Source organism: Marmota monax, unplaced genomic scaffold, assembly GCF_021218885.2.
Source record: "Marmota monax isolate L192 unplaced genomic scaffold, Marmota_monax_Labrador192_F-V1.1 WCK01_AAM20220418_F8-fsc00415, whole genome shotgun sequence".
Lineage (NCBI taxonomy): Eukaryota > Metazoa > Chordata > Mammalia > Rodentia > Sciuridae > Marmota > Marmota monax.
This window is the reverse complement of record NW_026694342.1, coordinates 36,856-51,673: the sequence shown is the minus strand read 5'-3', so window position 1 is coordinate 51,673 and position 14,818 is coordinate 36,856. Positions and strand designations below refer to the sequence as shown.

General features: G+C 44.8%; 1 protein-coding gene across 1 annotated transcript; it reads left to right on the top strand.

The window, feature by feature from the left end:
* Positions 1-542: 542 nt before the first annotated feature.
* Positions 543-14,042, top strand: Gm2a (ganglioside GM2 activator). Its single transcript, XM_046467711.2, has 4 exons — positions 543-772; positions 5,837-5,998; positions 11,901-12,083; positions 12,400-14,042. The coding sequence occupies exons 1-4, from the start codon at positions 683-685 to the stop codon at positions 12,553-12,555; spliced, it is 591 nt and encodes a 196-aa protein (XP_046323667.1). The 5' UTR covers positions 543-682; the 3' UTR covers positions 12,556-14,042.
* Positions 14,043-14,818: the final 776 nt, after the last annotated feature.

Genomic DNA, 14,818 nt, shown 5'->3' with positions numbered 1-14,818 from the left:
CTCTGTGCTAAAACAGGGCTAAAACCTAGATGCTCTCCATAAGGCCTTAGCCTGCCTTAAAGCATTTATAATAAGAAGACAGTGATTCGTAACGTGAGCAGTTGTTGTCTATGCAGGGAGCATGTCATGTTTGAGGAGAAGGACTTGGTCGTGATAAAACTGGGTACGTGGGTCCTTAAGATCCCCGGGTGGTGACGGACACATCCCTGCCCCCCGCCCTCCCGCTCCGGTCCCCCTAACCGCTCTCAGTTCCCGGGCGCCTCACGCTCAGCTCCGCCCCGCCCTGTCTCCCAGTCTCGCCCCGCCCTAGCGCTCAGCTCCGCCCCGCACTGGGTTCCGCCTCCCCCCACCCAGCTCTCAGCCCCGCCCCTCTCTGGCGCTCGGCCCCGCCCCTTTCTCGCTCTAAGCTGTGTTGGGTTCCTCCTCCGGTTCAACCTCTGCACATTGGAAGGAGGCGGTTTATATTCGCGCTGGGGGGCGGAGCCGGGAAAGATCCTTCCAATTCCTACCCTAATATCTCCCACTGGGCGGAGCTGGACAGGGCAGGGCCAACCTGCTGGTGGCTGAACTCAGCTTTTGCACAGCGAAGCACAGCTTTGCATACCCAATGAAGGCAGGCATTTAAAGGCGCCGCTGGTGCTTCAATCCTTGTAGTTAACTCCTCGCGGATCCACCCTTCGCGATGCATTCCTTGATGCGTACTCTGCTCCTGATCTTCCTGGGCTTGCTTCTTGCCGGCCCTGCGGCCCGGGCGCGCGCAGTCCTAAACCGCGTGAGTTCCCCCTCCTTTTAGGAGGCTGCTTGCAACCTCCTGGCCCTACTGGGGTTGTGCGGGTGGGTGGCATATGGGGCTGTGGTCTCACTGTCTCTTAGTGTTTCCTTTTCTGCAAGCAGAGCCTCCCAAAGCGATCAAATATGGGACTCTGTGCAGTGATGGTGTAGTGCTCCATACTCTTTTGAAGGGAGTAATCTCGCTCCCATCTGTATTCCTGCCCTCTCCTAGCGCCTGAGCTGCATGCACAGACCCGCAGAGTTAAAGCACTGCTCCAGGCGCAGAGACTTGGACCTGTTTCTCTGCTCCATACCCATTATCCCTGCTTCCCGTGATGGGGCCTGGTGCCTCATGCCTTCTCTTGCCCAAATTCTCTGAATTCTTCCTGGGGAGTGGGTGGGAGGTCTATACTTGTCCAGACCTGTGACCCCGCTGGTTGTGGGCCACCAAGAGGACAGGCCTTCCCACCTTCCAAACTTCCCCCTTCACTTCTTTTTTATCCCATGCTGCAGACCCCTGGAAAAGGGAAGTTCTGTCATTCTGAGACCTAATTAGTCCCGTTCCATTGCCTCTTTGCTTCACAGCTGTGGACAAGACACTTCTGTGGTAGCAAAGGGACAGGTCAAATGCAGATCACTTCCCCACACCACCTTGGAGGTTTGTTCCAGAGAGAGGAACAGTACGGTGTAGGGGAAAGTGGGTAGGACCCATCAGAGGAGGCCTGGCTTCTGATCCCTCTCTGTTCCAATCCATGACTCCCTGAGTCTTGGTTTTTTCATTTGTAGAGTGTGATGTCTGGGTTGTTGTCAGGAAAGGAAACTGCCTTCTCTTGATCTCCCTTGCTCAGAGCAGGAAGACTATTTTGCCTGTTTCTTTTTCTTTTTTAGATGTTGCTAGACCTTTATTCATTTTATTTTATTTTATATGTGGTGCCGAGAATCTAGTGCTCACACATGCTAGGCAAGCACTCTACCACTGAGCCACAAACCCAGCCCCTATTTTGCCTGTTGAATGAAGGAGTGAGGACCTTTTGGCCTTATGTACACAAAGCCTTTGCACCTTGTCTCTCAGTGTGGTTGAGGCATGGCTACCCACTGTGGGGTCTGGTAGAGGCTCTGAGCTTGCTCTACATCCCTGTTCTCTTGTATACCTTGTGTATGGGTACCATCCCAAACCATTGGGGTCTTAGACTGGCAGTTTTAGCTAGGCTCTGAGACATCATAGAGGTTACCCACTTCACTCAGTCCTTTAGGGGCTCACTGAAGATCACACAGCAAGTGGCACTTTCAGTTTATATTTTCTTATCAAGTATATATTTTCACTGGGCTCATGTGATTCAGAGTCCTGGCAGGATTCTGTGACAAGGGCCAGATAAAGGTAGTGGGGTGACAAGTCAGTGTTTCAGCCTCTGGAAACCTGAATTCTAGTTCTGGCATTAATCCAACTCAGTGATTCTGGGCTATTAAAAAGTCTATTAAGCACCTTAGCTCTGTGGAGGCACATAGTAGGTGCTTAATAGACTTTTTAATGCTATACAGTGTTATTTATTGTACACTACTAGGTGTTATGCATTGAGTCTTTTGCTTTTTTTTCTAATACATTTTTAAATTTTGAAATAATTTTAGATTTATAGAAACTATGCAAAGATAGTATAGAGCTTCAATATTCACCTAGTTTTCATTGTTAGCATCTTATATTATCAGCATACTTTGTCAAAACTATGAAACCAACATAAGTACATTATGATTAACTAAACTCTAGATTTTATTTGTGTTTCACCAGTTTTCCATTAATGTCTTCTTCCTGTCCCAGGATCTGGTTTAGGGCACCACGTGGTATTGTCATGTCTTGCCACTGTCTTGTGGCCTGTGATATTTTCTCAGTCTTTCCTTGTTTTTTTTTTTTTTTTTTTTCCCACGAGCTTGAAAGTCTTGATGAGTTGAACTCTGTGCTTTGTGTATACAAGTTTCTTACCCTCGCAATAACCCTGCGAGAAGATATAATTAAGCCCATTTAATAGCTGAGGAAATTGAATCTTGAGGGATTCACTTAGCTATGGTCTCAGCAGTGAGAGCTGCTGAGGCATGATTTTCACCTATGTCTCTGATTTGCACAAATATTTCTGCCTCCATTGTCAGGTCTTTCCCATCTTCCATATGCTGCTTCTTCCCATGTATTGGTCTAGGATGGGGATGGCAGATGCCTGGTACTCAGCCTGGTCCTGGGTGGGCATTGCTAATTATTTACTTTCCCCAGGGAGCCTGGATGCAGCTGCAAAACCCCTCCCCATAGCTGCGGCTAGCCAGGTGGTACCTGAAAAGTACCTTATTACATCTCCCCCAGGACCTAGAAATACGGAAGGAGTTTAGGAGAGGGGAGAAGGATCTAAAGGGGTATTCTGGAAACTTCCCTCAGCTCAGAAATAATCCTCAATGTGAATCAGATTATTTTAGAGTTGGGAAAGCAGCCTCAGAGAATAGTGAGTCCTCCTACCTATTTCTTCAGCCCAGATCTTAACTCCAGGTACTTTTTCACTTGATAGTGACCTCCCAAATGATCCCCCCTTTCAGGTTGTCTGTTCACAACTATAAATCAGAGCCTGGTGTTTTTCTTCAGTGGGTTTTATTGCACCATGGTCAATTCAGCCTCCTGATTATAACCTATGAAGTCCTATATTAAATGACCTTGCCACCCCTCCAGCCTCAGCCATGTTCCTCCTCCAACACATCTAGCCTGTTGGCTTTGTAGTGAGTGCCTGGTGCAGCTAGGCTTCTTTCTGCCGCAGGGCCTTTGCTATATTCTCTCAGCACACACATGGCTGACTCCTCATCCTTCAGGTCTAGCTTTTCCCCACCACCCTACTTAAGTGGGTCCTTTGTTACTCTCAACATCACCTTCTGTTCTTTTCCTTTGTGGCACTCAAAAATTTTAGTGCTGTTTATTTATATTAGACTATAAGCTCCACAAGGCAGGGCAGGGGCCATGTCTGATTGTTTACCACTAATTGACACAGTCCTTAGGGCCTGTAGTTGTTGCTCCATACATATTTGTGGAATGAATATTGAAGGAAACATTTGCTGGCACCTATTCCGTCCTGCCTTTCTTAGTCACGGTGGGACTAGTCATTCCAAGGATTAGAAACCCATTCCAAGGAGCTCAAGTAAAGGGAAGTTTAACAGGTATACACGGAACTCAGGGCAGGAAGTGGAGGCTGGGATGTCTCATGGCTGTCATTTAGTGAGCCAGCGTGAATTTTGGCCTGGTGTTATGAGCTTGACATCCATGCTTGTCCCCTTGTGACAGCCTTGAGAGGGAGATAAAAATGCCTCCACATAAAAGATGTGGAAACTTTGGCTCCAGGGGGTTCTGACCTATGGAATTACTCAGGAAATGTGGCCGAGCTATGATTTCAGCCTGGGTCAGCTTGACCAGAGCCTTCCTTTGACATGCGTCGCTCCAAAGCCATGTCCCTCACTGCTTTGTACACAGGGTAGTCACTTTATCTTGTTCCCTTTTCCACAGACCAGCAGAACCCTTCATTCTTTCTCAACGTCAGTTTGGTCATGATTCAGGTCTGGATAGAATATCTTTGCCAGCTACTCTTCCAACAGAAGATTTATATCCATAATATATATATGGAGATACTTATTATATTATATTATTAATATAGTGTGTGTGTGTGTGTGATATATATATATATATATCAACACCAAAATAAACCCAAATAACCCAATCAGTAAATGGGTAAATGAACTAAACAGACATTTCTCAACATTAGATGCTTTGGCCCCAACCCCAAACTCATGACCCAAGAGCACTTAAGCCCCATGTTCCAGGGATGATACAGTCTTTTGTGTCCTCATTCTAAAATCAGAATCTGTCAATCTTTGGGTTAGGTGTTTCTTTTCCTCCACGCCCTCTTTGGTGCTGGGGATTGAACCACATGTTCTCTCTTGTCCAGTCAGCTGTGGGGATGTTGAAGATGGAGGTCAGCTTGGAAGCATGGGACTGGCAGGTTTTCTTTTTAAGACTGAGTGTGGATGGTGGGACTCTTGATGGTCTCATGTAGGTGGCCTTTGGGGGCTGGGAAAGGTGTGAGCAGGTGGGAGAGTTTGTACAGAGTGGGGTGTGTTAAAGATCATGAGGTCCTGTGGGAGTGAGAAGTGAGCCGGACAAGATGGGGTAGAATCAGGAGACCTCCTGGGGGATCTGGAGGAAGAATGAGAGAAGTGGCTCTGCAGAGGAACGGAGGAGGGTGACTCAAGTAGGGGGACGTGGCATGAGTGATGGAGTGAGAGTAAGAAAGCGCTACCTGGGGTGGGGCAAGTCTGTTTCCTGGGGATTGTTCATCAACAAGGGTCCCACGGGGGATCTTTGCATGTGTGTCCTTGTTCTCTTGAGGATAGGGCTTGGGGTGCTGTTATGTTTCCCACGTGCTTTGTGTTCTTTGTTGTTCCTGGCCCTGGATTGAGCATGGGGTATGATGTGAATAGGGTCCTGGATGTGGATTTCAGAGGTGAGTCTTCCAGGAGCTTGTCATCTACTGGGATCCCAAGGCTGGCTAGAGAGGAGTGGGCAGCAGGGAGGGGGCAGATCCGAGAAGGCACCTGCCAAAAAACAAGGTTAGTCGTCTATTTTGAAGTTCAAGGTCTTTTATATTGTGCCCTATAATGTTCGATATACTATATAAGGGCTATACTCTTTTATTATAGTCCTGCCTATAAAATGGGTAGGACAAATGTAATCCCAAATTTAAAATAGAGGGTTGCAGATGGCTCAAAGAGGGGAGGTGCCTCATGTAAGGTTGTACCATCGGTAGGCTCACACCATCAGCAGCCTGTTCTGTCAATTCTTCTGACCTGAGATGGTTCCATTGTTTTTTTGAGTTCAAATATTTTATGGGATTCATGTATGTAATTAAAATAACCAGTAGCAATGACAATTCTTTTATCATTTCAAATGCATACGTATCACTCCGAATTTTTCATATCTTGATTCATAAAAACCAAAATAATCTGTCAACTTCACTTTTTTCCTCTTTCTTTGTTACCTGACTGTCCCTAGCCCCCCCAGCTTGGTAGCTTTTCCTGGGATAACTGTGATGAAGGGAAGGACCCTGCTGTGATCAAAAGCCTGATGTTGGAACCTGACCCCATTGTCATTCCTGGGAATGTGACTGTCAGTGTTGAGGGCAAGACCAGTGTTCCCCTCACTTCGCCTCAGAAGGTGAGTTGGGGTAAGTGGGGAGAGGGAGGTGGTATGGGCAGCCATCCGAGGCCCTGAGAGGCAGTTGCTCAGGGAACTGAAGAATTTTCGAATCCAGCGATCCAAGAGCAGCACATAAGGCACAGATCTAGTGACTCTTATTAAGCTTTGTGAAATCTCAGGATCACAGGGTTGCAGGGAATCCCTGATGTCAGCCCAATGACTTCCTGAAGAGGGCATGGATGATTGATCCATTCTCTGGACGTGATGGTCCACTCTGGTTGGCAATTGGGTTTTGTTGTTGATGTTAATTACAAAGTAGTGACATATAGTTATAAAACCATGTTAGAAACTGCAGATGGTTAAAGGTCAGGAAATAATACAATCAATAAGTTGGGTGGCATCAATTAAAAAAGAACTTCTGCACAGAAAAGGAGACAAGAATGTGAAGAAAGAGTCTACTGGATAAGAGAATATCTTTGCCAGCTACTCTTCCAACAGAAGATTAATATCCATAATATATATATGAATCTCAGGAAAATCAACACCAGAATAAACCCAAATAACCCGATCAATAAATGGGCAAATGAACTAAACAGACATTTCTCAAAAGAAGAAATACAGTTGGCCAACAAATATAAAAAGAAATGTTCAGCATCCTTAATCAGCAGGGAAATGCAAATCTAAACTACACTTCTAAACTAGACTTCATTTTACTCCAGATAGAGTGGCAATTGTCAAGAATACAAACAGCCAGGTGTGGTGGCGCACGCCTGTAATCCCAGTGGCTGGGGAGGCTGAGGCAGGAGGATCGTGAGTTCAAAGCCAGCCTCAGCAACTTATTGAGACCCTAAGAAACTCAGGGGGACCCTGTCTCAAAATAAAATACTAAAAAGGGCTGGTGTGGTGGTGTGGCTCAGTGGTTGAGTGCCCCTGAGTTCAATCCTCAGTACAAAAAAAAAAAAATGCTGATGAGGATGTGGGGAAAAGGAACATTACTCTGTTTGTGGGACTGTAAATTAGTATAACCGTTATGAAAATCAATACGATGTTTCCTCAAAAGACTAGGCATACAGCCACAATATGACTTATCCAAAAAAAGTAAAGTCAGCATACTATAGTGAGTGATACAAGCATACCTGTGTTTATAGCAACACAATTAACAATAACCAAGTTATGGAACCATTCTAGCTGTCTGTCAAATGGATAAAGAAAATGTGGTATGTATACACAAGGGAGTTTTTTTTTTTTTGTTTTGTTTTTTTGCATTGAGGAGATGCTCTATCATTAAGTTATATCTCTAGCCCTGTCTATCTATGTGTCCTTCTCTGTTTATTTAGAGATAGGTCTTGCTAAGTTGCCAAGGCTAGCCTTGAACTTGTGATTTTCCTGCCTCAGCTCCTGACCTGCTGGGATTACAGATGTGGGCCATGGTGCCTGGCTGCTCTTTTTTCTATTATTTTACTAGTCATAAATTTGGACCAAGACAATGATGCCTAGCCTGTGAAGGAAACAGAGAGGTCATTTTTTTTTTTGAAACCGCAGGAAACTTTGACTCAGATGTAGGTCTCCTTGCAGTCGTGAGATCCACATACCTCACTGTCAATGTGAAGAAACAAGTCCTCAAGAGGGGAGAGGGCTTGTGAAGGGACCCAGCAGGTACTTGCCAACTTAGGGCTGGAACCCAGGATTCATCAGTGCCTCTGTGTCATGGAAGTGCCAGTGAAGTTGTGGAACAGAGAGGTTGATGGTACCTTCTCATCCAGCCCTGCTTGCTTCTCTTTGAGCAAATAGATTGAGAACTAGAAATAAGTCATAGAACTAGAAATGACCCAGCTACACCACTCCTTAGTATTTATCCAAAATAAGTAAAGTCAGCATACTATAGTGAGTGATACAAGCATACCTGGGTTTAGAGCAACACAATTAACAATAACCAAATTATGGAACCATTCTAGCTGTAATCTCCAAGTGGTAGGCATGGCTGTGACCTCAGATCTGGCTGTTGACTTAAGTTCAGTAACTTGTGCTGCTTGTCTACAGGGCCTTGCTGGTTTGGGGTGGGGGTAGAAAGGTGTAAGGGAAGCACTGCTCCTTCTGGCAGGTGCAGCCCAGGCAGGACTTGCTTCCCCCGTCCCCTCAGCTGGGTGTTCTTGTTCAAGGCATAACTGGCTCAAGCATTTTCACTGGGGTATTGGAGAAACAAGGAGAGAGCATCAGCCAAGGGAGAAGTCAGGCAGGCAGGAGATAGATGTGTCCCATCCCCCTGCCCCACTCTACTGGGGATTAAATCCAGAGCCTCGAAAATGCCAGGCAGACACTCTACCACTAAGTGACATCCTCAGCTCACTTTTTTTTTTTTTTAAATGATTTCCATTTAATTTTTTTTTTTAAATGTGTATTAGTTTCTTTTTTTTTTTTTTAATATTTATTTTATTTTTTTAGTTATCGGCAGACACAACATCTTTGTATGACACAACATCTTTGTTTGCATGTGGTGCTGAGGATCGAACCCAGGCTGCACGCATGCCAGGCGAGCGCGCTACCGCTTGAGCCACATCCCCAGCCCCGATTTCCATTTAATTTTATTTTGGGTCAGGATCTTGCTAAGTTGCCCAGGCTGGCTTTGAACTTGCAATTCTTCTGCCTCAGTCTTCTGAGTAGCTGGGGTTACAGGCCTAAGCTGCCATGCCTGGCAGGAGACAGTTTTTGCATTCCAGGCATGATGCTAAGTGCTGGACAGCTATTGTCCCACTTAGGGAGACCTTGTGAGAGAGACTGGAACTATAAAATACCCCACTTTTGAAGGTGAGGGAATGGAAACTGAGAGAAGTAGAGTAACTCCCCCAAAGGCATCCTACTAGAAAGGGGGAGAACTAACCTTCCAACTCAGGACCTCTGTCTGGCTCTTCCTGGTCAGAGGAGTAGGAGCAGGCTTGTCAGAGAGGAGGGAGGACTGGTGGAAGGGCTACTGTGCAACTAGGGGTTTGGTTAATGGTTGTGTCCTAGAGCAGTTAAGGCCAGCAAAGGAATTCAGTTTGAACTTGTCCATACAGGATACAGGGTGTTCTGACTTGTCCATTCTTGCTGGGCCTGGAGGAGAGGAGCCAATATTCTGATACTTGGAGTAGTTGGAAGGCTTCAGTTGGTAGCCTGAGAACCAGCCTGAGCCTAGCAGACTGTGAAGAAATAAGTACTTCTCCAGGATCTGTCTCTTAGAAACAAAATCCCCCCAAAGCAAGGCTGGGATTCATAAGTTGCTGGAATGTCGGAGTGGAAAGGGATTCTAAAAATGTGGCTTCCTGCCATAAATCTACAAAAAGTTGGATGTTTAAGAGCTAACTTCCTTGGGCTGGGGATGTGGCTCAAGCAGTAGCGCGCTCGCCTGGTATGCGTGCGGCCCGGGTTCGATCCTCAGCACCACATACAAACAAAGATGTTGTGTCTGCCGAAAACTGAAAAATAAATATTGAAATTCTCTCTCTCTCTCTCTCTCTCTCTCTGTCTCTTTCTTCAAAAAAAAAAGAGCTAACTTCCTGCTGCCTCTTCCTTACCATTTCCCTTAATAGCTTTAGTGGAGCATGAAGGTGGGGACAACTCATTTTGGCACTGGTGGAGCTTATGTAGAATTCATGCTCGATGTGTGCAAGGTACAGCTGGGCTGACTGCTTCTGGGTGAGCTCTGTCCTCTGGAACGGGAGCAGGACCATGACAGCACTGAGGTGTGAGACACATTCTAGATCTTCTCATTCAGCTTCTCAGGTTTTGAGGATCCTTTTGTGGCTTCCCCAACTGAGACTGGAGAGCCTGCCACTTCTGCAGATAGTTTCATCTGTTGTAACCCAGCTGTGATTAAGACCTTGTTATTATTATTTTTGATTATATGACAACAGAATGCATTATGATTCATATTACACATATAGAGGATAATTTTTCATTTCTCAGGTTGTACACAAATTAGAGTCACATCCTTCTTGTCTTCTTACATGTACTTAGGGTAATGATGACCCTCCATTCCACCATCTTTACTACCTTTATGCTCTCTCCCTTCCCTTTTCCCCTTTGCCCTATTTAAAATTCATTTAATCTCTCCCCCCGCCCCACATTATGGATCAGCATCCTTAAATCAGAGAAATTATTCAGCATTTGGTTTTTTGGGATTGGCTACTTTCACTTAGCATTATATTCTCCAGCTTCATCCATTTACCTGTAAATGCCATGATTTTATTCTCTTTTAATGCTGAGTAATATTCCATTGTGTATTTATACCACATTTTTTTCTGTTCATCTACTGAAGGGCATTTAGGTTGGTTCCACAGTTTAGCTATTGTGAATTGTGCTGCTGTAAACATTGATGTGGCTGTGTCCCTGTAATATGCTGATTTTAAGTCCTTTGGGTATAGACTGAGGAGAGGGATAGCTGGGTCAAATGGTGGTTCCATTCCAAGTTTTCCAAGGAATCTCCATACTGCTTTTCATATTGGCTGCACTAATTTGCAGTTCTACCAGCAATGTATGAGTGTACCTTTTCCCCCACATCCTCTCCAACACTTATTACTGTTTGTGTGCATAATAGCTGCCATTCTGACTGGAGTGAGATGAAATCTTAGAGTAGTTTTGACTTGCATTTCTCTAATTATTGAATATTTTTTCATGTACTTGTTGATTGATTATATATCATTTTCTGAGAAGGGTCTGTTCAGTTCCTTGGCTCATTTATTGATTGGGTTATTTGTTTTTTTTTTGGTACTAAGATTTTTGAGTTCTTTATATATTCTAGACATTAGTGCTTTATCTGTGTGTATGATACGAATTTATTCCCAATTAGTAGGCTCTCTATTCACCTGATTGCTTCTTTTGGCTGTGAAGAAGCTTTTTAGTTTAAATCCATCCCATTTATTGATTCTTGATATTAATCTTGCTCTATACGAGTCTTATTGAGGAAGTGGAGATTTTGGCCTACTTTTTCTTCTAATAGACACAATGTCTCTGTTTTAATTCCTAGGTTCTTGATCCACTTTGAGTTGAGTTTTGGGCATGGTGAGACATAGGGGTTTAATTTTATTTTCTTGCATATGGATTTCCAATTTTCCCAGCACCATTTCTGTCAGAAGTATAGCTGATAGGCTTCTCCTTGGTCACCAACTCCAGTCATTGCTTAAAGCTGTCTGAAGTCCTGTGTAGAAGAGTTCTGCAGACAAGATGGCCTTAGAAGGAGCCAGGAAACAATGCCACAGTGAAGCTAATTAGTGCAATTTCAGTGGCAAGTGTTAGTTTTAATCAATGGGTAGTGACAACCTCAAGAATTCTAAAATTGAGCCATGCTCAGTAGAACATGCCTTTAATCCCAGCCATTCAGGAGGCTTAGGGTAGGACAATTGCAAGTTTGAGGACAGTCTCAGCAACTTAGTGAGACTTGGTCTCAAAAAATAACAAGGGCTGGGGTATAGTTCAGTGGTAGAGCACCCTTAGGTTCAATTCCCAGTACTGGAAAAAAAATTAACATTCAATAATTAACGCCTACCATGAGCACAGGAAAGGATGTTGTGCTGGGGCATGTACCACAATATTGTCCTTCTGGGATCAGGCGTAGTGGTGCACACCTGTAATCCCAACAACTTGGGAGGCTGAAGCAGGAGGATTGTAAGTTCAAAGCCAGCCTCAGCAACTTAGCAAAGCCCAAAGCAACTTAGTGAGACCCTGTCTGTAGACAAAATATAAAAAGGGATGGGGATGTGGCTCAGCGGTTAAATGCCCCTGGGTTTACTCTCTAGGACCAAAAAAAAAAAAAAAAAAAAAAAAATCCTGCCCAGTTAAATATTCTATGATTAAAACTTAATACTGACCTTTAAAGAGGTTGGGGAGCTGGTGTGTTTGGCCCCAGATTTACATTTGTAACCTTTTTCAAATCCTTTCTCATCAGGTAGAATTAACGGTGGAGAAGGAAGTGGCTGGCTTCTGGGTCAAGATTCCATGTGTGGAGCAGCTTGGCAGCTGTACCTATGAAGACTTCTGTGATGTGCTTAACACTGTAATTCCCCCTGGGGAGCCCTGCCCAGAGCCCCTGCACACCTATGGACTTCCCTGTCACTGTCCCTTCAAGGAAGTACGTACTTAACAAGGTTGGGTGGTGGGGAGCATTACTTCTGTGGCTGGAGTAAAGAGGGGGTTTGGAGAGGAGAGTCTTCGCGTTCTCCTTTTAGATGTGTCAGTGTGGGGATATGTAAGAATTGCTTATCTTGGGGTGAAGTGGAGGACTTGAACTTAGCTGTGACAGGTCCTTTCGATGCTATGGCAATCTCTAAGATTGTGGGGACCCAGGAGAATGGGAGAAGGAGTTCATGGCAGTCCTCGAGGTGGCTCCAGGAACGAGAGTCCTATCATTGGGTTCCCCTGACCCGAGCTCCACTTCTTTCTCACAGGGCACCTACTTGCTGCCCAAGAGTGATTTCACAGTGCCTGACTTGGAGCTTCCCAGCTGGCTCAGCACCGGGAACTACCGCATCGAGAGCGTCCTGAGCAATGGCGGGAAGCGTCTGGGCTGTGTCAAGATCTCTGCATCTCTAAAGGGCAAATAAAGTGGCAACAGCCACAGCAGAATGAAGGGATAGAAGGAAGGCCTTTGTCTTCCTTCGTCTTGTTTGCCAAGGCTCAATTCTGACTCTCTGCTGTGTCTTCAAGCCCTTTTCTGTGATGATTCCGCTGCCCTCACTGAATATCCTTATGTGCCACTTATATTTCAAGCTGGTTCAAGCAGCTCTGAACTAAGGGAGGGTGAGTGTGGCAGTTCCCAAGAGCCCAGGATGTCTGTGGGCTAGCCACATCATTCTCCTCCCCATCCAGATAACTTTCTAAGAGCTTCTTTTATTTCCAAGGAAAGGAAACCAACATGTTTGGGGACTTTAAGTTCAGACTGACCCAGTCTTGGCCTCCAGAAGTACCTTTTTAACTTTCTCTTTCTTTTTGTCACTAACTGAAAAGCAGAGTTCAGGGTATTAACATTTTTCATCCTACTCCAAGCCCCTCCTATAGTAAAGGGGCTGAAGTAGTTGATCTGCATCTGCTCCTCCATTAACTTCTATAATTAATTTTGCATTCTTTTCTAGGTTTGCCTGACACTGGGACACAGTGTATCCTGGAGAGGAAGGGTGTATGTGGTTGAGGTTTCCTTGAAGGAGTTATTTTAGGAATGCTTTAGTTGTTTACAATCAGTCTCCAATTCTGGTGGCTTTAGGGCCAAGCAAGAGACATCGGTGAGCAAGAAGGAGCACTAGAAACATGCTGCTTCCAGGTGTGACCTTTGGATAAAGATAATACATGCATTGATGCAATAAGCATTCCTCATACTATACTAAATAAATAAATAAATAACTGACTGAACTGATACAAGGCAGCTGAGCTCCAGTTTGCAGTTGGAGATATGATATAATGGAGGATGTACTTCAATCCATAAGGGGCAATTGCATTCTAGCTGATGAGTGCCATATAAAAATGTTCTGGGTCCAGAAATGCCAGATAGTCACATTTTTCCCCCTAAAGAGGCCAAAAATGCAGATTTTTAAATATGAAATTTTACAATTTTTATGTATTGGCAACTACTTGTTCTTTTTTATACACTGTTGGGGCCAAAGGGGCCAAATGTACTTGTCTGGGGAAATCTGGCCCATGGAGGGCCAGTTTGCAACCTCCAAGATAAGACTGTCAAGACAACTCTACTACACCATTTCTCCCTCCATAGGCCCAAATCCAAAGTGGCTGGCCCCAAGGAGATCTGCCAGTGCTGGAAGAGGTCTAGGTGGCCTCTCAGCAGTGACCTGCATGGATCTTGAGGCTACCTGCTCCAGCATTGGAGTTCCTCCAGGTGAGGGACTGATGCTGAAGAATTGAGCACTCTGGCAGCTGCCTTGTGCAGCAGAGATCTGATGAAGAGAAGGTGGATTCTAGGTCAGGCTGCCTGGATTTGTCCACTACCCTGTTGTGCTGTGATAGCTTTCTGAACCATGGACAGCCCCACATGCCAGGCTTATTTGAAGCCTGAATTGGCAATAAATCTTTTTTAACTTGCTGAGAGTTCCTCCTTTGTCTCAGCCGTATGTTTCTTTGGGTATATCTGGGGATTTCAGATGCTTGCTTGCTGTGGGCTGTTTCTGCTGGAAGGGTTTTGTGCAGTGGTCCAGGTGAGCTGAGTTGAGGCATCGCTGGGGACTAGTTATTCTGCTGTTGTCTGGAGACCTGGTTTCCCTCTGCTAATCCCTGCGCAGCTTCACAGGGATGCTGTTTTTCCTTCCCGTCACGTCATGACCTCGGCGATCTTTCCCCCTGTCCTTGGATCTTTCTCAGTTGTTTACTGGTCCACATTACTGGGATCTCATTGACTCAGGTAAGATTTGTGTTTGCCTTGCTCGTGGCTCAGATGCTCCTTTGGGGTTTCTCGGGGGTGAGAAGTGAGAGGTGGCTTCTCAAATCATAAGACAAAATGGACTTTTTAATAAATGTTGCTTCGCCTACTGAAAAGTCATTTGGAAAAAGTTGAAATTAGGTCCATACTTTATACCAGTGCAAAAGGTTGGACTCCCAAATGGACCTGGCTCTGTAAGAAAATGAAACCATACAAATACTAAAAGAAAACAGCTGAAAAATCCAGTGGCCCTAGAAGGTTGGTAAGTAAGTCTGACTACATAAAGAGGAAAAAAAAGATGTTTGGCAAAGAACACCATAAAGTCAAAAGACTTGGAGAAAATATTTGCAATACATGTTCTAGACAGAGGTTAATATTCCTACTACATGAAAAACTAAAAATTAAGGAGCAAAGTAACAAAAACTTGATAGAAAAAAATGGGG

Excerpts from the sequence above, each read along its gene's own strand:
- Gm2a (XM_046467711.2), top strand. The coding sequence starts at position 683 with ATGCATTCCTTGATGCGTACTCTGCTCCTGATCTTCCTGGGCTTGCTT. Across the intron at positions 773-5,836 it reads CGCGCGCAGTCCTAAACCGC|CCCCCCCAGCTTGGTAGCTT; the intron begins GTGAGTTCCCCC and ends GACTGTCCCTAG. Across the intron at positions 5,999-11,900 it reads CCCTCACTTCGCCTCAGAAG|GTAGAATTAACGGTGGAGAA; the intron begins GTGAGTTGGGGT and ends CTTTCTCATCAG.